The 21389-nt window shown below is 46.7% G+C and overlaps 1 protein-coding gene and 2 non-coding genes across 3 annotated transcripts in view; 2 read left to right on the forward strand and 1 right to left on the reverse strand.

Moving 5' to 3' along the window:
* Positions 1 to 13511: 13511 nt before the first annotated feature.
* Positions 13512 to 13646, forward strand: LOC125131864 (small nucleolar RNA SNORA72). The gene has a single exon (XR_007136045.1). It is a non-coding gene; the product is annotated as a small nucleolar RNA SNORA72 (small nucleolar RNA).
* A 6767-nt stretch (positions 13647 to 20413) lies between these two features.
* On the reverse strand, positions 20414 to 20485 carry TRNAD-GUC (transfer RNA aspartic acid (anticodon GUC)). Its single transcript has one exon. It is a non-coding gene; the product is annotated as a tRNA-Asp (tRNA).
* Positions 20486 to 20876: 391 nt separating this feature from the next.
* Positions 20877 to 21389, forward strand: part of LTA4H (leukotriene A4 hydrolase) — a 31795-nt gene continuing 31282 nt past the window's right edge. Inside the window, 1 exon segment of the mRNA XM_047788238.1 lies at positions 20877 to 21140. Coding sequence (XP_047644194.1) covers positions 20982 to 21140 — 159 coding nt within the window. The 5' untranslated portion in view covers positions 20877 to 20981.

Raw genomic sequence — 21389 nt, forward strand, 5'->3', positions numbered from 1 at the left:
CGATACAGGGATAGGGCACACTGCCTGGCACTCACACGGAGCCTGGCTCCCCCGAGGCACTGGACAAAGGCGTGGCATAATGAATTGCATCATCTCCTTATGAATGCGGAGCAGGTTCAGCCTGGAGAGGAGAGAAAGGAAGGAGAGACGCCAAAGGCAGAAAATGATGGGAGGAGGAAAGGAGGACAATGGAGGGAAATGAGAGGGGCCAGCACTTGGTGTGAATTAGAAAAAGACTCCCCTTCCTCAAGACATGCTACTGCCTTCTGTCTCAACGTGGCGGGACCATATGAACGTAGGGTGAGTATGATGTGAATGCTACCCTCTAGAGTTGTTCAGCTTACAACCTGCCCTAGAAAAGCCATATAAAGGTTGAGGGATTGGTTGGGGGCCAGGGGGTGGGGGGTGGGGGGTGGAGGGGATGGCAGGAAATAAGAAAGAAAAGCCACACTGATAAGAAGTATGAGACTAGAGATTAGAAATAAATGTGATATCATCAACTAAATTGTGTTCCCCCCCCCAAAATCATATGTTGATGGCCTAACCCCCAGTGTGACTGTAGATGGAGCTTAGGGCCCTTAGGGAGGTAATTCAGGTTAAATCTGGTTATAAGAGTGGGGCCCAAATCTAATATGACTGGTGACTTTATAAGAAGAGGAAGTGACACCAAAGTCTCTCTTCCCACGCAGGCACAGAGAAGGGGCCGACACAGTGAGAAGGCGGCTGGGTATAAGCCAAGAGAGGCCCCACCAGAAACCCGCCCTGTAGACACCTTGATCTTGAACTTCCAGCCTCTAGAGCTATGAGAAAATAGATGTCTGTCACTTCAGCCACCCAGTCTTTTGTTATGACAGCCTAAGCAGAGGAATCCAGTGGGGAAAAGCGAAAAGGTTCATCACAGTAGAAAGAAAGCAGAGATGAGAGAAAAAGGCGGGCCTGGAGGCAGAAGAAGTTCAGTTCTTTTCTCCACGCTGTGCACCTGAGACCTCGGGAGGGCGTTTCAAAGAAAGCACAGTCCCTGGGGGGCGGGGGGGGGGGGGCCGGGGGGGGTAGGGTGGGGGGGGGGGTTCAGGCCTTATAAGTGAGGCGCTACCGCCACCTGGTGGCAACACACTTAATGCAGCCGCGCATGCATTCAGCAAACATCTCTTGAGCGGCTGCCCCGTGCAGGGAAGGGTGACCAGCAAAGGGAATATTATCAAACCCTGATTAATACCTACTATGTGCCAAGCTCTGTCTCACTGCTTTACATAAAACAGTGAGTTACGCTTTACCCCACAACCCTCTGGTATTATTATCTCTGTATTAAAGAGGAGGAAACTGAAATACTGAGAAATTCAGTAATGTGCCCAAGAGCCCACAGCTAATAAGTGAGAGACCGGCATCCTTGAACCGGGCACTCTGGCTCCAGAACTCTTTATAGACATGTTCTCTGCCCTTACAGTTTCTTATTAATAAGAGATAACCAGTTTGAAGGAATTGTGTAAAATACTAATAATTTAAAATGTGGGCATATTGTTTTATTCTTTATCGATTCTTTTTTTTTTTTTTTTTGGTCTTTTGTCTTTTTAGGGCCGCACCTGTGGCATATTCCCAGGCTAGGGGTCTAACTGGAGCTGTAGCTGCCAGCGTCCACCAGAGCCTCAGCAATGTGACATCTGAGCCACATCTCCAACCTACACACAGCTCACGGCAACACGGGATCCTTAACCCACTGAGCGAGGCCAGGGATCGAACCCACAACCTCATGGTTCCTAGTTGGATTCATTTCTGCTGCACCAAGAGGGGAACTCCCATTCTATTTTTGATTCACCATCAAGGATCTTCCTCTTCACTAAAAGAAGCCACATTCAACTGACTCACTGGCTTAGGACACTGGTCCAGACTAGAAGGGTTTTAACACATAGAAAGTCCACATTCCATAGGAGCTATCTTAGCAAAAGGGAGAGGGATAGACGGGAGATAAGCAGAAGGCAGAGCAGAGAAGGGAGAGAGAGAAGCTAGAGGGCAGACACCAGTCACTGCTTAAAATTTAATTTTAACGAATTAAATTAGATTGAATCACAAATTCAGTTCCTTAGTGCACTCGTCCCATCTCAAGGGCTCCATCGCCATGTGTCACTGACGCTGCCATAACAGACTACATAAATATAGGACATTTCCCCCACCGCAGAAAGTTCCATGGGGCAGTTCTGCTGGAGATCCCTCATCCTGAAGAGTCGGGTCCTCCCTATGGCTGATCTGGGTGTGGGTCACAAGAGACCTTCTTACAGCAGGGACTCTGCACACCAGTGACAAAGCTGGTGAGCAGAGGGCAGTAATCCCAAAGAAAAACAGACAGCGCCTCTCCTTCTGTCACCTGTCACCTGTCCCAGGGTTGGGCTGAAAGAGAAGAGGCTCTTTTCCTGGTGCTGGGATGGGAGCACGAGGGGTCTCGCCCCCACCCCCTTCCACGGGGGCCTGGAGCTGCCTATCGGGGCTCCTTCAGGGTGTCTGCCTGCTTGGCTGGTGGGCAGAGAAGCAAGAGCAACCGCACCTCCCAGTCGGCATTTCGCTCGGGGCCTTTGCTCATAGGTGCTGCTCCATTCAAACTGTTCAGGAGCTGCCCAGGGTCTAAGCCTCTGAGCTCCTGGTCCTGCCCTTATGTGTCTGTTGAGTAAGAGTTCTTTTTGTGTGTGTGTGTGAAATGCTTATTTTCTCACCCTTGAGCCTCTGATTCTCCTTAATTTCCCCACTTACAATAAACTGGCAGCGATGGGTGATTTAGACAGACTGGTAAAATTAAATTTTAATTTAGGCCAGAAAGAAGTTTACTAAAACAGCGCAGATATAAACCCACCGAGTGGGGTAGCACCTGAGCTAACTACTGTCCCATCCCACCCTGTGTCACCGCCTCACTAGTTCCGTGTCTGGTATCTGTTTTTTCCCTTTCAATCCCACCCCAGTCTGAGTCCCTGGGTCACACCTTGCATCAGGTCCATTAGTCTCCCTAAAGACGTGCCTGCTCTAGGCTCAGTCTCCTCCAAAACACGTGCATTCAACAAATACCTACTGAGCATCTACTGCCCTTGAACTACTGGGGTCAAGTAGGGAGACAGCGATGTAACGAAATAGATATAGACATAGAGACATGTAGAGGAATGTATTTGCTGGTTAGTATTCCTTTAGTGGCAAAGGATGGAACATTCCAACTGGCTTACGCTAAAGAAGGGAACGCATTGGCTCATGAAGTCTAAGAGTCTATCTTGCACTGAGGTGGGGCGTGATCCAGAGGCTCAAACGATATCACCAGTAGACTCCCACTCACTCCTTTCTAGCAGAAGTTTCTAGACGTTCCTAGGCCAGAGTTTGAACTTGACCACAGCAGTGACAATGCCGGACCCTTAACCCACTAGGCCACTAGGGAACTCCCTTGCTCTCTTATTCCTGGCATCATTCTCAGGCACGTGTGATGACAGGAAGCCTTCTGGCAGCCTGAGGCTTAACAGTGGGAACATGTGTCTCTCCCCAGGAGGCCATGTCATGTCCCAGGGTTCCCTCTGACCAGACAGACCTGACTCACCTGGTCACCTCTGGGCAGTGGTTCCTTAGTGCTACTGGCTAGACTCAGACCACAGCTACTCCTGAAATGGGGGAGAGGTGGGTCACAGAACTGTGCCAGAGAAGGGGCACTTGAAGCAGACAAAAACAGCAAGTATCTCAAAGGTATAAGCAAGACATACTGAGAACATGGAGAAACAGGTGCCTCAATCGGTATGCAGGTCAAGGAAGTCTTCATCGCAGAGGGTGAACCTGAGTTGATTCTTGCAAAAAGAACAGGATTTCACAGGGGAAGGTGTGGGAGTAGGAGGCGGGGATCCCAGCAGTGTAGCAAGAATGGCCTATGCCGTCCCCAAAAGAGAATGAACTGTGTATCCATATTTTTTGTAGCAGGCAAAAAGTCTGGTTAAAAGCCAGGTTCTGAGCACTATTCACAACAGCCAAGACATGAAAACAACCTAAATGTCCACTGACAGATGAATGGATAAAGAGAATGTGGTGTGTATATACATGTATATAACACACACACACACAGGAATACTACTCAGCCATAAAAAAGAACAAAATAATGCCATTTGTAGCAACATGGATGCAGCTAGAGATTATACTAGGTGAAGTAACTCAGGGAGAGAAAGACAAGTACCATGGGACATCACTTACATGTGGAATCTCAACTGACACAAATGAACTGTCTACAGAACAGAAAGGCTCAAGGACAGAGAAAAGACTTGTGGTTGCAGAGGGGAAGGAGGTTGGGGGGAAGGGTGGGGTGGGAGGTTGGGCTTAGCGGATGTAAACTCTTGTGCAGGGAGGAGAAGCAACAGGGTCCCGCCGTAGAGCACAGAGAACTGTATTCAGTATCTTTTTTTTTTTTTTTTTGTCTATTTGCTATTTCTTGGGCCACTTCCGCGGCATATGGAGGTTCCCAGGCTAGGGGTCGAATCGGAGCCGTAGCCACCGGCCTATGCCAGAGCCACAGCAATGCGGGATCCAGCTGCGTCTGCAACCTACACCACAGCTCACGGCAACGCCGGATCCTTAACCCACTGAGCAAGGGCAGGGACCAACCCGCAACCCATGGTTCCTAATCGGATTCGTTAACCACTGCGCCACGACGGGAACTCCTATTCAGTATCTTTTGATGAACCATAATGGAAAAGAATATTTTTAAAAAGAATTATACATGTATATACAGGTATAACTGAATCACTTCACAGAAATTAACACAACGTTGTCCATCCACTATACTGCAATTTCAAAAATAATCAATACATTTGAAAAATAAATTAATAAATTAGAAGCCAGGCTCTGGAACCACAGTGCCTGGTTTGAAGCCCAGTTCTGAAACTTACGAGCTGCATAATCTTGACCCGTTACTTAATAATTTAAACCCCTTGTTACTCAACTGGGACTGCGCTCACACCTCCCAGTTTTCCCATCTATAAAATGGGGAAAGTAACCCCTCATAGGGTGGTCGTCTATGTGTTGATGTATCTAAAGCACTTTGCAGAGGGCCTGACACATAGACGGTGCTAAAAATCATCAAATAAAATAAACTGTGTTGACTGAGGAATGCTGTGCTATAACCTAGTTGAAAAATTAACAGCCTACTCACAAGTGGGTTAAGAATCTGACTGTAATAGCTCTGGTTGCTGTGGTTCCATCCCTAGCCTGGTGTCGTGGGTTAAAGTATCCAGCGTTGCTGCAGCTGCAACAGAGGTTGCAGCTGTGGCTTGGTTTCAATGCCTGGCCCAGGAATATCCACATGCTGAGGATGCAGCTAAAAAAATTAACAATAGGCGTTGCCATCGTGGCACAGCAGAAATGAATCTGACTAGGAACCATGAGGTTGAGGGTTCGATCTCTGGCCTCAATCAGTGGGTTAAGGATCTGGCGTTGCCGAGAGCTGTGGTGTAGACTGTAGACGTGGCTCGGATCCTGTGTTGCTGTGGCTGTGGGGTAGGCCAGCAGTTGTAGCTCTGATTGGACCTCTAGCCTGAGAACCTCCATATGCCGTGGTGCAGCCTAAAAAGCAAAAATAAATAAATAAATACATACATACATAAATACAGGCCTATAATCATTTTGTGTAAGGCAGTACAAATTTGGTTTAAAAAAATCGCGGCCAGGAGTTCCCGTCGTGGCGCAGTGGTTAACGAATCCGACTAGGAACCATGAGGTTGCGGGTTCGGTCCCTGCCCTTGCTCAGTGGGTTAACGATCCGGCGTTGCCGTGAGCTGTGGTGTAGGTTGCAGACGCGGCTCGGATCCCGCGTTGCTGTGGCTCTGGCGTAGGCTGGCGGCCACAGCTCCGATTCGACCCCTAGCCTGGGAATCTCCATATGCCGCAGGAGCGGCCCAAGAAATAGCAACAACAACAACAACAACAACAACAACAAAGACAAAAAAAAAATCGAGGCCAAAGAACGTCACTTTGTCTTTCCCATGAGCATTTATCCAGGCAAAATAATCCCCATGCCTTCTCACATGTGAATCGGCCCCTATCCAGTCATACTGTCTAAGCTGTGATCGACAGTTCCTCCTTGTACAGGAAGTGTAGTTTCTCTTTCCGGCTTTTGTTTCCTAAGGTCTAATCTTGCAGCCTTAGTTTAGCAACCTGTTGCTCAGTTTAGCCCACCCAGCCTCCTGAGACCACAACCTGACCCAAACCACCACGAAGAAGAGAAATTTAATAGATTCCTACACACACACACACACACACACACACACACACACACACACACCCCACTCTGCTGGTGTACATTTTATAAATGTCAGGCTCTGAAATCCGGTCAATGGTCTTATTATTCGTAGACTCTGTGTTAACACTGTCTCAATTACTGAGTGAATGTGTACACAGCAGGGCCCGAGTTCTCCTTCGGTTTCATTCTTTGGAAACCCGCCAACCTCCACCCTTAAGAAACAATGACTTTTGAAATGGTCTGAGCAAAAGGAAATACACTTCATTTGCAAGGTTTGGTGCAGTGGGGGAAAGAAAGGAAGTTAGAAAAAAGTTTGTGGTGAGGTCAGGATACCGCCGGGCGAGGCACAAAAGGATGCGTCCCGGGGTCACACTGTCTGGGTTTGGACCCAAGCTTTGCCTGTTCCAAACGCAGGGACCTGAGCAAATAACTTTTTATCAGAGATTTGGTTTCCTCCTCTGTAAAATGAGGGTGATGAGAGTGGCAACCCCATGGCAGTAGCCGGCCCCCAAGAAGGACCCCACCTCCTGGCCTTTGTGGCTCCATTGTATCGGGGGTCTGTCTTCCTTCCTTCCTTCCTTCCTTCCTTCCTTCCTTCCTTCCTTTCTTCCTTCCTTCCTTTTCCTTCCTTCCTTTCTTTTTAATTTGAAAGTATTTTTTCCTTTTTTCAAAATTAAAAAAAAAAACTTTTTGCTTTTTAGGGCCACACCTGCAGCGTGTGGAAGGTCCCAGGCTAGGGGTCAAATGGGAGCTGCAGCTGCCGGCCTACACCACAGCCACAGCAACACTGGATCCAAGCCATGTCTGCGACCTACACCACAGCCCGTAGCAATGCCGGATCCTTAACCCACTGAGGGAATCCAGGGATCAAACCTGCAACCTCATGGATACTACTTGGGTTTGTCACCTCTGAGCCACAACAGGAATTCCCTATTTTTTAATTTTTTATTATAGTTGATTTACAATGCTCTATCAATTTCTGCTGTATAGCAAAGTGACTCAGTGAAACATATATATATACTTTCTTTTTCTCATGGCTTCTATCATGTTCCATCCCAAGTGATTCGATATAGCTCCCTGTGCTGTACAGCAGGACCTCATTGCTTATCCACTCCAAATGCAACAGTTTGAATATACTAACCCCAAACTCCCAGTCCATCCCACTCCCGCCCCTGCCTCCTCTCAGGGGCTTTCTGTGTGACCAACTGGATATCGCACAGTGGTGGAATGTCACTTTCAAGGCTCCACGATGCTTGCTTAAAACGGGAAAGAAAACTTTCCAGTGGCTTCCCATTCCTCCCTTCTTAGGGAACAGGAAATTTCAGTGACCCCCCCACCCTGATCACCAGGCCCGGATGGAATGAGCAGCATCAGGGCACACAGGCATCCCATGTAAAAGGCGATGGTTTTATTCTTTTGAAATAAATCTGGGGTTCAAGAAGTGTGAGTTGGGGTTCCCACTGTGGCTCAGTGGTTAACGAGTCCGACTAGTGTCCATGAGGACATGGGTTTGATCCCTGGCCTCGCTCCGAGGGTCAAGGATCCGGCATTGCGGTGAGCTGTGGTGTAGGTCACAGACGTGGCTCAGATCCAGCGTTGCCGTGGCTGTGGCACAGGTTGGCAGCTGTAGCTCTGATCTGACCCCTAGCCTGGGAACCCCCATATGCTGCAGGTGTGGCCCTAAAAAGACCAAAAAATAAGAATTAAAAAAAAAGAAGCATGAGTTATTTTTCTGAATGTGCCTTTGATGTCTGATTTTGCTCTTAGCTACCAACCTCATCAGAAGTATCTTCCCTTTCAATTACCCACTCAAACTTTACCGCCTCATTCAAGAAGAGTTTTCGGCGTGGGATAGACACGTGCACACAGCAGTCATTTAGTGCAGGTGGAAAATATGAAATCCCTCATATTATTTAGGTATCTGCTCTGTTTCATAGGCATGAATTCTGAGACAGAAGCAGAAGCAATTATAGTCTGTGCTACTGTTCTTTCAAGTTCTCTTAGTGGGGAGTGTTTTCTCTGCCCCTGGTTAAGATCTCCTGCAGACGCATGACTTTTCTGGACACTTCGGTCACACAAAGTTCTAGGGTCATGTTTCACAAAGGGCAGCCTCAATGCAGAAGGCAGAATGTATCATAGAACAGAAACAAGAAACCAGCAGAACTAAAGATTCTCCTCAGCCAAGATAAAGCAGGTGCATTGACTTAATGAACGAAACAAAACAGTGATCAAATCAGGTCTGACAAGAAGGTAGCCACCCTCCTCCCATGCACAATCGATATTATTAAGGCGGTTATTTAAAATAAATATTTATATTCACTGCCATTGACAATGCACTTTGCCCTCAATGTATTTTGTGCCTTAGATATTCATTAATTATATTAACCCACGTAGAGAAGTCATAAACAAGCCAATACATATTTATTGAGGATGTGCCCCAAATTTTTACTGATATTAGTTAGCAGTTAAGAAATTTAAGAGGAGTTCCCGTAGTGGCGCAGTGGCTAACGAATCCGATTAGGAACCATGAGGTTGCGGGTTCGGTCCCTGCCCTTGCTCAGTGGGTTAACGATCCGGCGTTGCCGTGAGCTGTGGTGTAGGTTGCAGACGCGGCTCGGATCCCATGTTGCTGTGGCTCTGGCGTAGGCCAGTGGCTACAGCTCCGATTCGACCCCTAGCCTGGGAACCTCCATATGCCGAGGGAGCAGCCCAAAGAAATAGCAAAGACAAAAAAAAAAAAAGAAAAAAAAAAAAAGAAATTTAAGAGACCCCTGCTTTATGGTTCAACACAAGCCTTCTAGGAAGATGTCCACTGATTTTTCTTTTTTTTTTTTTTCTTTGTAGGGTCACACCCACAGCATATGGAGGTTCCTGGGCTAGGGGTCAAATCGGAGCTGTAGCTGCCGGCCTACACCACAGCCACAGCAATGCAGGATCCGAGCCATATCTGTGACCTACACCACAACACTGGATCCTTAACCCGCTGAGCAAGGCAGGGATCGAACCTGCATCCTCATGGACGCTAGGGAGATTCGTTTCTGCTGAGCCATGACATGAACTCCCTTACCTTTCCATTGAATTTCTACAGCGTCTGCAGACTGGTCCAGCTGAATACCCTTCAATTATTCAGTCTCCCACTCCAATCTTTAGTGGTTTCATTTGATGGTCTCCATTTTCCCAAGAGGTTTATGAACTTCCCAGGAAGAAGCAGACGTCCATGCTGCTTGGTACCTACAGAAGGTGACTGATAAGGCTGCCGAGTTGTGGTTATCTGGACGATTTGGTCCGTTTGATTCCTTAAAGAGCAGAGATAAATGTCAAAGCTATCACCACCTATCATTTAATTTCCAATTTGATATTATTCTAGTTTAATGATTCTGCTCAGAAATAAAGAGGAAACATTTGGGGACTGAGAGATTGAGAAAGTCTGGGAAGCCAAACCATCCTAGACCAAGCAATAACCTCAGCTTCCACGGTGGGGCTTTTCTTTCTGCCCTTCTTCCTTCCTTTGTTCCTTCCTCCCACCCCTCCCCTTCTGTCATTCCTTCCACCTCCACTGAGGACACACCACGTTGTCGGCACTGAGCTGGGCGCTGTGAGACTGTCAAGGGAACTCACTCGAAGGTAGGCTTGGGAGAAACTTGCTCCCTTAACTCCTTTGCAAACAGAGAGAGGTTGAAAGACACAAATGCAAACTCACTGGAGGACAAGAAATATAGACAGTTGATTTTCCTTAATTGCAGCAATTATGTTTCATAAAGTCACCTTGAACATAAAATTAGCGAATCCTGAACCGTGGCTCCCAGTGGAAATATAGTAGGATCTTGACAGCCTCTGATCATGACGTTTTCATCAGCCAGTCAATACATAACCTTGTCTCGTGTGTGTGTGTCTGTCTCAAGGCACCTTATTTACAGCTGCTTCATTACCACCTGACTCACGGCCAACAGCACGAACTCTCATCTGGACAAAGTTTATGTAACACATGTGCCTTCCCCAAGGGGCACATCGCAGCCTTCTCATCTTTAGCTTGGGGGGCATTTTAAACAGCGAAAGCACCAGAAAAAAACAAAACAAACAAACAAAAAGCACTAAATAGACCAAACGACACATGTTCACCATGTCCAAGAAGCAGAAAAGGACAGTGAGCTCATTTCCAGCTGAGACTCTGGGAACGTGCGCCTCTGGCCACCTGAAATGTTCATAGCTCTGCCTGTTGCTGCAAATGACCACAGAAGGACAACGAGGATTGATATGGGGGCAACAAATACATTTTTGCAAGTAGGCAAATTCACAAAGATGAAATCTGCAAATAGCAAGCCACATCAAAACCTGGCTACGATGTGTTCACCCAAGGCATGTCCTTAGCAGCGCTACCTCGGACCTGAAAATCACCCTAAAGTCCATCCAGCATAGAAGGGAGAAAGACATGGTGGTCAGTCCACACGTGTCATATTGCACAGCAATGAGAACACATACTGCGCACGCGTGCGCGTGCATGCGTGTGTGTGTTGTGTGTGTGTGTGTGTGTGTGTGTAACATTTGCACTGAGGAAAACAACAGACCAAAAGAGAAGGGAAAATACATTAGGGGAAAAAGCAAAAAACAAAAACCACAATAACAACAAAAAACCCCAAAGTGGAGTTTCTGTCGTGGTGTAGCAGAAACAAATCTAACTAGTACCCATGAGGATTCGGGTTGAATCCCTAGCCTCTCTCAGTGGCTTGGGGATCCAGTGTTGTCATGAGCTGCGCTGTAGTGTAGGTCGCTGACACAGCTTGGCTCCAGCCCTGCGTTGCTGTGGTTGTGGTGTAGGCAGCAGCTGTAGCTCTGATTCGACCCCTGGCCTGGGAACCTCCCTATGCTGTGGGTGCGGCCCTAAAAAGCAGAAAAGAAAGAGAGAGAGGAAGAGGGAGAGAGAAGGAAAGAAGGAAAGAAGGAAAGAAAGAAAGAAAGAGAAGAGAGAGAAAGAAAGAAAGAAAGAAAGAAAGAAAGAAAGAAAGAAAGAAAGAAAGAAAGAAAGAAAAGAAATCCAAAGAAAGAAAGAAAATACACCGGGGAAATATTCCTGGGGAAAGGGGCCAGGGAACAGAGACGAGAGTAGGTCTCCTAGCCTGGGACCTGGGTGCACTGCTGAGCCCCGCGAGGTGCGTCCGGTGTGTCCATGAGAAAGGAAGCGGGTCTGGCTGGAGAAGAAGCTGCACTTGGGAGCCAAGAGGAAGCAGCTTGGGAGGCAGGTGGAGAAGGAAGTTCGTGCCTCAGCTTGACAAATGCCATCTGCGGGAGACGGTGACAAGACGTCAACTATGCGAACTTCTTACAGGAGTTACCTCCAAATGCTAAGGTAGGCAGGCCTTTTATAAGAAATGACAAAATAGCAGTTAGTTCCTCAATCACAGGTTTGTAGATGAGAAGACTGTTGAGGAACAAAGCCTTGAAGTTAGTCTTTGCTGACAACCTGTTTCACCAGCAAGTGGTAATAACCTGCTCTGTGGGTGAAACAAAAACAACTGGGCTCAAGGCCAACCAATCTGAGACAGAAGTGTTGTTTTTAAAAATGCAGCCCTGTAGACACTTGTCAAACCCCACACATGCTTTAGAACAAAAAGTCTAAGTACCTGTCCTGATGAAATGCCCTTGGCTACTTTGTAGGAAAAATACAAGCAGAGCTGGAATCTCTGAGTCAGGGAAAAAAAAAAAAACAAAAAACCACTACCAGTGCAGGTAAACCTTGCCATCAGCCACACCTAGAAAAGAGACAGAAACGACCGAGGGGAAAATAAAGTTTGGTCTAAACCAGTCCCTGGACCGAATTTTTTGCTTGTAACTGGAAAAGAGCTTCCCTTCCTGCCTGAGCCACCTTTGCTTGACACAAGCTGGGAGGTTGCTGGGTTTGTGTCTTGGACTAGAGATTTGGGCTTTGCCCCAGTGACTGATGCTTGGCTTGGTGCAAAGGTCCCACAGGAAATTCCTGGCATGGGTTAAAGTGTCCAAACTTCAAAGCAGCACAGCAAAACCTGACTACAATGTGTTCACCAAAAGACTCCTTCTGCAATATCCATTGCAGCACTCTTCCCAGAACTGAAAATCACCCGCACATCCACCCACAGCAGAATGGAGAAAGAAATCGTGGTGTGTCCGCACGCGTCATCTATGCAGCAATGACAACAGGCGGATCACATTAGGGTGTTAAGGGGCTACTGATTTTTGAGGGTCCAGGCCAGGAACTCCAGGAGGAGTCCGGCCCTGTCTGATTTACTCTGGAATGGAATTTCCTCGGACTCCCCAAGTATATTTTGAGCCTCTAGGGCCGTTGTTTAGCTTCACGTGTTCAAGCATCCCCCAGGGGTCTTGTGCGGATTCTGATGCGGTAGGTGGGGCGTGGGTGGGGTGGGGGCTGGGATTCGCTGCTGCTGAAACCCACCGTCCTCCTAGGTTAGGAGAGACGGTCCTGTGACCAGCAGGGATGCTCGGGCTGCAACCCAGGGCAACCCGACAGCCTCTCGTGTTCAGGCTGGTGCCTCCTGATGGCACGAGCACAGAATCAAAGGGCAGACTTCGGTGGGGGACCAGGTCACGGGTGAGGGAGGGGGAGAAAAAGGACGTGGAAGGAGGGGGCGGGTGGCGGGGAGGCGGGTGACTCTTGTGCTGTTGTACGAAATTGGGAGACCGCTGTCGTATTCACCTTTCATTTCTCTCTCCTGGGCTCCCCGAACCTCTTCTTGACAGGAAGAACAGAGCAGGAGATGGGAATACAAATCTCAAATTCTTGCCTGAGGCCGCGCAAGCAAAACCCGGATTGAATAGAGACATGCAGAAATGAGTCAGGGCTGCCTCAACCATCTTGGGAGCTCAAGATGAAAAAAAAGGTGGTTGGAATCCTTTCTCTTCACCCATCGGAAGGGTGAGGACACTGCAGGCACCTGTTTCCATCAGGGAAAGAGATTCCACTAGGCTCCCACAGGGACCCAGCCTGGAGGGGAGGGAGGCAGAGTCCTGAAGGGGGGCGGGTTGGGGAGCCGGGCAGAGGATTCCAGCTCCTGCAAGAGCAGGAAAGAGCTGAGATCTTGGGCAAGTTGCACTCCACGTGCTGAAGCAGACGAGTGGGAGAGAGCGCAAGGCTCCAGCTTCCTGTAAACAAGAAGTCACACAAGGCTGTTTTGGGTTTGGTTTGTAGTTTGGGGTTGGGGTGACCTTTATTTTTTAAAATATCCATACATATTTTTTGGAATAGGTAATATGTCCACCTACATCAAAATTCAAAAGACTTCTGCAAATATTCCTGCTGTTCTGATTTTGTCATGATCAGGGCCGGCTCCATATTCACTATATTGAGACCAGGCGTGATGTGGCCCCGGACCTCATTCTTTCCCTAGGTCTGGTTTTATAAATGCTGGTGATAAACCAAGTCTGATGTATAGGCTACATCGTATGTGGGAAATGTCTGTGACTCGAGGTATCTGATCAACTTCGAGAAACACAGCACGGCGCGTGTAATAACTTTTGAAGATAACCATTACTAATTTGCTGATTACCAGTTGCCATTAAGTGACTTGCAAAAAAAAAAAAAAATCGAAAGCCTTAACAGGTTCGCCTACGTCTCACCTCTGTTTCTTAGCCACCTCTCTTCACTTCCCCACTGGCAAACAGTATCATGAGGGTTTGGAGAATATTTTCCAGAATATTTTACATAGCTGTGAGCAAATTTTATGGATATTCTTCCCCCGGGACACAAAAAGAGGAAGGCACCCACAGTCTTATTCTGTCAGACGCTCCGACGAGACGCTGATCCTTATCTTGCCAGATGTGGACTCTGATTCCAACCATGCTTCCGTCCCCCAGGAACCCCAATCTGTTGCCTCTACCTCTTCACGGTCTCTCAGACCTCTGGTGTTCTCTCCTGGCCCAGTTTTCACACTCTCTTGGCAAAACCAGCCCTAGGCAGCCACGTCTACTAAAAGGGCAGAAAATATCTAGTGGCGATGTTGATGAAACCTTGAAGGCTTTGAAGCAGGGTAGTGAGATGCTTAAATCAGAAAGAAGCCTCTATTGGAAAACATAAGGCAGAGGGAAGCAAGCCTATCCGATACATAACTTTTTTCAAACATCTGCAATAATATACAATAAGGTGGTGACAAATTGATGGACAAGGGTGAGTACCTGGGGCAAAAGTGATAATCCCATCCAACTGAGACCAGGTGTCTTGGTAAAGACTCTTCTCCGCGGATATCAGAAAACCCGAAATAACACTGTCTGAAACAAAGCGGAAGTCTCTCCCTCTCTCTCAAGGAAAAGAAATTCAGTCCATAGGGGCCGTCCAAGATCATCAGAGGCCTGGCTCCTTCCCGCCCAGGGCTCCCTATATGCTGCAGCTCTACAACCCTTAGCAATAGTTCCAACCTCATGATGCAATTCTCATGAGACAACTTGGCAGTTGGCGTGCTAGCCATCAAGTCTGTATTCCGGATAACAGACTAGGGAAAAGGTTTTAAAAAATAATAATAAAAGTCTCTGTTAAGGACACTTCCTAAAAGTCATAATTGGCAATTCTGCTGACCTTCCATTGGCCAGAACTTAGTTACAATGACCATAACTGCAAAGAAAGGGGGAAATGTAGTCTTCTGGGAGCCACGTGTCCAGCTAAACAATGAGGGCTTTACTACTAACGGTGAAAATAAATACAGATATTGGTGAATAGCTAATGATCTCTGCCACATCAGAGGCATAACCTGAAGAGGAAAGAAGAGAGGCAGATTACGGAGGAGCATGCGAGACATTGGATTAACTTGTAGGAGTCTCTGCCCTCCGAATTGTTCTTTTCCCCAACACCTCTCTGTTTCTGGCCCCATGCCTTGGTTCTTGCTACTATTTTCACCTGGAAAGCTGCCCCCCTCCCATTGCCCATGCTCAATCCTATAGGCTCTACCATTTTTCCTATTAAAATCCCCATCTCAAATGCTATACCATCCACGCTATTATTCCTCTCGGTCCCTAAAGGCATAGAATCTGTCCCTCTAGAACATCATCTCAACACCATGCTATCTTAGGTCATAGGTATAATTCATTACAGAGCGTTAAATTATCCAGCAGGAAGGACAGACCCTCCCTGCACTCTATTCTAGGTAGCACAGGGTAGCAGAATGCACTTAATTCCTGTCAACTGCACCGACTACTTAAAGAAAAGAAAGGGAGTTCCCGTGGTGGCGCAGTGGTTAACGAATCCGACTAGGAACCATGAGGTTTCGGGTTCGATCCCTGGCCTTGCTCAGCGGGTTAAGGATCCGGCGTTGCCGTGAGCTGTGGTGTAGGTTGCAGACGCGGCTCGGATCCCGCGTTGCTGTGGCTCTGGCGTAGGCTGGCAGCTACAGCTCCGATTCGACCCCTAGCCTGGGAACCTCCATGTGCCGAGAGAGCGGCCCAAAGAAATAGCAAAAAGCCAAAAAAAAAAAAAAAGAAAAGAAAAAGAAAAGAAAGGTCTCTGTGAAGCATGGGGAAAAGCAATGAGAAGGTTTTACACCCTTTTAAGGAAAGTGGTCACACACCAATTGCAATTTCCTGAATTTCCTGAATGTAAATGCATTTCAAAACATGTGATTGTTGCTAATGTCGCAAACTCTTTTTAGAGGCCTAATTCAGTGTGATCTGCTTCTCATTTTCCAGGTCTTCCTAAAAAACTCATGCTAACAAAACGAGGAAAAATAAGTACTGAAATTATCAAAATGGGCAAAATAAAAGCCAGCGGAAATAATCAAACTAGCTAATGTGTAACAAACGAGCACCCCAGGCCAAGCACAGTGCTGAGCACTTCACATGTATTATCTCATTTCATCCTTTCAACAACCCCATAAAGCAGAAGTAGCTCAATTATCCTGAGGGGACTGAGGCCTAGAGGAATTAGGTAATTTTCCAGGTAGAGTTGTAGAGCAGCAGAGCTGGAATACCTCCTGCTCATGGCTCTGTCAATATACGTACATTGATTTGCAAAAACTTTATATAAATCATCTTTTTCATTCTAAGATCTCCTTTTGTAGGTACACTCTGATATGACCCTTATTTTATAGAAGCAATAGAAAGCTTCATTTTCAAAACTCTTCTCAGACATTGCAAAAGAAGACATACAGCTGGCCAAGAGTCACATGAAAAAATGCTCAACATCACTAATTATTAGAGAAACGCACATCAAAACTGTAATGAGGTACCACCTCACACCTCAGAATGGCCATCATTATTAATTCCACAAATGACACATGCTGGAGAGGATGTGGAGCAAAGGGAACCCTCCTGCACTGTTGGTGGGAATGTAAATTGGTACAACCACTATGGAGAACAGTATGGAGGCACCTCAGAAACTAAATATAGAACTGCCATATGATCCAGCAATCCCACTGCTGAGCATATATCCAGAGAAAACTTCCATTGAAAAAGATAACATGCGCCTCTCTGTTCTTCAGCACTATTCATTAGCCAAGACATGGAAACAACCCAAGTGTCCCATGACAGATGAACAGATTAAGCTGCAGTACATATACACAATGGAATACTACTTGGCCATAAGAAAAAGAACAAAATAATGCCATTTGCAGCAACATGGATGGAACTAGAGACTCTCATCCTGAGTGAAGGAAGTCAGAAAGAGAAAGACAAATACCATAGGATATCATTTATATCTGGAATTTAATATATGGCACAAATGAACCTATCTACAGAAAAGAAACAAACTCATGGACATGGAGTACACACTTGTGGTTGCCAAGGGAGAGTGGGAGGGAGTGGGATGGACTGGGAGTTTGGAGTTAGCAGATGCAACCTAATTGCATTTGGAGGGGATAAGCAATGAAATCCTGCTGTTTAGCACAGGGAACTATATCCGATCACTTGTACTGGAACATGATGGAGGAGAATGTGAGAAAAAGGATGCATGTGTATGTATAACTGGGTCGCTTTGCTGTGGAGCAGAAAATGACAAATTTTATTCTAGTTGTAAGTCAACTATAATACATTTTTTTTAAAATCAAATAAAAACAGTTCTCTTTGCTGTACACCTGAAACAAACACATTATAAATCAACTATCCTCCAATAAACTTAAAAACATACAAACAAAACCAAACAAGGAGTTCCCCCTTGTGGCTCAGTGTAAACGAACACAACTGGTATCAATGAGGATACAGGTTTGATCCCTGGCCCCCCTTAGTGAGCTATAGGTGTCAGACATGGCTCAGATCCTACATTGCTGTGGCTGTGGCATAGGCTGGCAGATGTAGCTCCGACTAGACCCCTAGCCCAGGAACTTCCATTTGCCTGCAGGTGCAGCCCTAAAAGCAAAACAAAACACCAAAAAAAAAAAAAGCAAAAGTTCCCAGTGTGGGAACTTTTTAAGCCACATGAGGAGTTCCCCTCGTGGCTAAGTGGTAACAAACCTGACTAGCATTAATGAGGGTGCAGGTTCCAACCCTCGCCTTGCTCAGTGGGTTAAGTATCCAGGATTGCCATGAACTGTGGTGAGGTCGAAGATGCAGCTCAGATACAGGTTGGCCGTGGCTGTGGCTGTGGCACAGGCCAGCAGTTACACCTCCCATTCTACCCCTGGCCTGAGAAGAACTTCCATAGGTCGGGGGTATGGCCCTAAAAAGACAAACAAGGAAAAAGCAAAAAAAAAGAATCCCACATGGCTTCTCAACTCAATCTCTGAGGATGTGGGTTCCGGGTTCATGGGCCCAAACTTTGGCATATGTTGCAGATGCAGCTCATATCAACACTGATGGATGTGATCAATGCATGGGATACCAATGCATTGGATCAAGGCAGAGGCATCGTAGGCAACAGTTACAAATCTGACTGGACCACTAGCTTGGGAACTTCCATCTGCTGCAGGTGTGGCCATAAAATTAGGAAAAAAAAAAAAACAATGAAACACACAAAAAAATAAAATAAAATAAAAGCTATTCTCATTCCACCATCAGCTATAGATAACACTCCTATTGTTTGTGCATTGCTATTTCTCTACACTTTAATATGGGAGTCAGTGGTATTTTAGAAACCAGTTTCTATGAGATATCTATCTTTTGATTAATCCATTAATCAATTTGAGGAATTTGTGGTTGTCCGTGGCTGTCTTCTTGAGCACAAACACATCAACTCTGTGGGTTCCTGGGAATCAGTAATTGAAAGATGGTGATATTGACATGTTTTACTGAAACAAACAAATGAACAAACAATCCTTTTTCAGTAGGAAAATAATTTGATTGTGTATTCCTTGTCTCAGTCAGTTCTACTGCATCATTTTTGTCACCCTGTATTTGCTAGCATGCAGAACACTTTTACATCTCAAAAAAGTTTGCATTAGATTTGCAAAGGTCAATCATGTCAAGGATTCTTAGGCCCAATGGAATTAGGATTTATGTAGGTGTAATGTATTGGATTTAATAATTTGGGACGTTTTTCTTTTGTTTTTCTTGTCTTGCAAGGGCCAACACAAAGATATCCAAATGTAAACCTATCTTTCTGTTGCTGGGGCCAAATTTGTTAGATCACTTTGACACAGAATGGGGCCACTCTCCAACTGCTTAATTCATCAAGCACCTCCCCCGCCACCAGCTTCTTCAATCTTCCAATTCCTCTTTTTCTAGAAATCCTTCTACCTCTCTATCTGAACATGTCAAAGCTTCCCTCTCCCTAAAAACAGTAAAAAACATTTTCTCAGCACTCCACTTCTCTCTATTCCTCTTTCTTCTTCCCTTCTCACAGGGGCCACTGGAAATAGGCCTCTACCCCATTTCCCCTCTGCTCTGTTATTGCTCAATCACTGCTCTCTAGTGTCCACCTTCAACCAAACCACAAAAGTCAACACACTCACCATTTTCTCACCTCTATCTCATTGCCAAATCCAAAGAAGACCATTTACTTCTTATTTTAATGGCCCTCTAGGCTGTACTGACATTGCTGGTTGGCTCTATTCTTTTTTTTTTTTTTTTTTTTTCATGAGCACCTCTTATTCTAGCACCACCCTCTCTCTTTTTAAAAAAATTTCAGCTGTAATGAGGTAACACTGAGAAATAAAATGTTGATATTTAAAATGTACATCATGAAGATTTAGGGTACATATACCTTGTGAGAGGGTGCCTCTCCGCCTCCAAACTTTGTTTCTTAAATTCTGGTGTTCTTCTAGTTTCCAACCTGTTTCACTGCTCTTTTTACATACTCTCCTTGGGCAGAGCTAACCCACAGCCAGAGTTTCGTCCATCACATTATGTGATACTCTCATACCTGCCGGAAACATCCCCAGAGCTACAAACGTAAAACTTCCCAAGCGTCTCATGGACAGCTCTGCTCCGAGTTCCATACACTTTCAAACTCTGTTTGTCCCAGATTAAACTTTTCCTACTTAAGTCTGTTCTCTTAATGTTGTCTCCACCTCTGGTTAATGATCATCTGACCACTGAAGGAAGAATCTGAGAAACCACCTTAGGCTCCTTCTTAATCTGGGAAACCACTTCTCTCAAGTATTCTTTCCATTCTTTCCTCTCTCTCCTTACTTATTACTTACCCGTGTCAGCCCCCTGGCATCTTCTTCCTAGACTATGTAACAGCAGTTTCCTAACTCTTCACACTCTGGTTTTGCTACCTTTCTCTGAATGCTCCGAAGACTACCAGTGTTCCTTTGATAACAGGAATCTGACCATGTCGCTCCTCTGCTGAAAATTCTTCAACGAGTCAATTCCCCAGCCATGCATTCAGGAGTAAAGGTCCAGCTGGTTAGGTCCTTTGAGATGGGTCCTTTTCCAGTTGTCCCAGTTTCAACTCTTAGGTCTCATTTTCTTTAGGCAAGTTACGCTTCGATCCTTCCTCACCTCCAGGATGTCCCAGCTCTGCATTCCCCCTGTAGCCACTGCACGCTCATATCATAGAACTGTCTCATTACAGAACATCTAAGTTTCTAAGATGGGAATGTGGCTTATTCGTTCAGATCTGGAAATGTACGTAAGAACCAGGGCATTGGGTGTTGAATTGACAGAACTGAGTTCACTTGCACTGGGTTGCCAACACGGCATAGCACCAACAAAACAGCTTTAAGGTATAAATCTGACAGTCAACTTGACTGTTCCTTTCACATTTGCTCTTTAAATGTATGAACATTTCCGTCCGTCCGTAAGGAAAAAAAGGCTTTCTTGTGCCTCCCCGTCGGGGAATCGAACCCCGGTCTCCCGCGTGACAGGCGGGGATACTCACCACTATACTAACGAGGAACTGCACGGGAGTCAACTTTCTAACAGACTTCTTATCCCTTTTTGCCCCGCCCAGCCATTATATACAGAGTTGACATTCTGCTGTTCTTGTAACTTCCACCGAAGCTGAATGGAACTAAAATGGAGGCTCTCAGTTTCATCTCTCAGCTTACTTAGCTCCATCGGCCCATCTTTCATCTAACTCTCACCCTCTCCTCTTTCTCCTCCTTCCCCTCGGGGAGCAATATCGAGCCACTTCAGCACCCCTCCGCGCGCGCACACACACTCCCAGGGAGCAAAGCGCACTCCTTGTCGCGCTGCACCATGGGACGTGTAGTTCCATCCATGCCGTACCCCACTCTTCTCTGACTTCAAGAAACTTCCCTTCCCGGCTGGCGCCACGAATCCCTCCTCCTCTGCCTTACCGCTCGCCCTCTTTTCCTCGTTCTCAGTCGAGTAGTCTGTCTGGCAGCTGAGTGTCGGGTGCGCATCGCGTGCGGCGGGACTCCCCACAGCCATGCCGGAGGTAGTGGATACGTGCTCCTTGGCCTCCCCGGCGTCCATCTGCCGGACTACACACCTTCACCTGCGCTGCAGCGTCGACTTTACTCGCCGGGTACTGACCGGGACCGCCGCGCTCACCGTCCAGTCTCAGGAGGACAATCTACGCAGCCTGGTACGGTGGGACAGCTCCCAGTGACCGCCTCTCCCCGGCCGCCCGCCTTCCATCTCTCACCCCGCTGCGGCCCCTTCCCAGTCCCATGCGCCTGTCCGCTTTGCGCAAACCGCGACGCTCCTGTGCAGCCCGCGACCCATATTCTGCACCTCCTTTTCAGCCCCCACTTATTGCTCAGCATCCCCTTCTTCTGCCCCAAGGCACCCCATACCTTTCCCTCCCAACCCAAATTGCGTTTCTGCATTCCTC

This window comes from Phacochoerus africanus, chromosome 7, assembly GCF_016906955.1.
Source record: "Phacochoerus africanus isolate WHEZ1 chromosome 7, ROS_Pafr_v1, whole genome shotgun sequence".
NCBI classification, from domain to species: domain Eukaryota; kingdom Metazoa; phylum Chordata; class Mammalia; order Artiodactyla; family Suidae; genus Phacochoerus; species Phacochoerus africanus.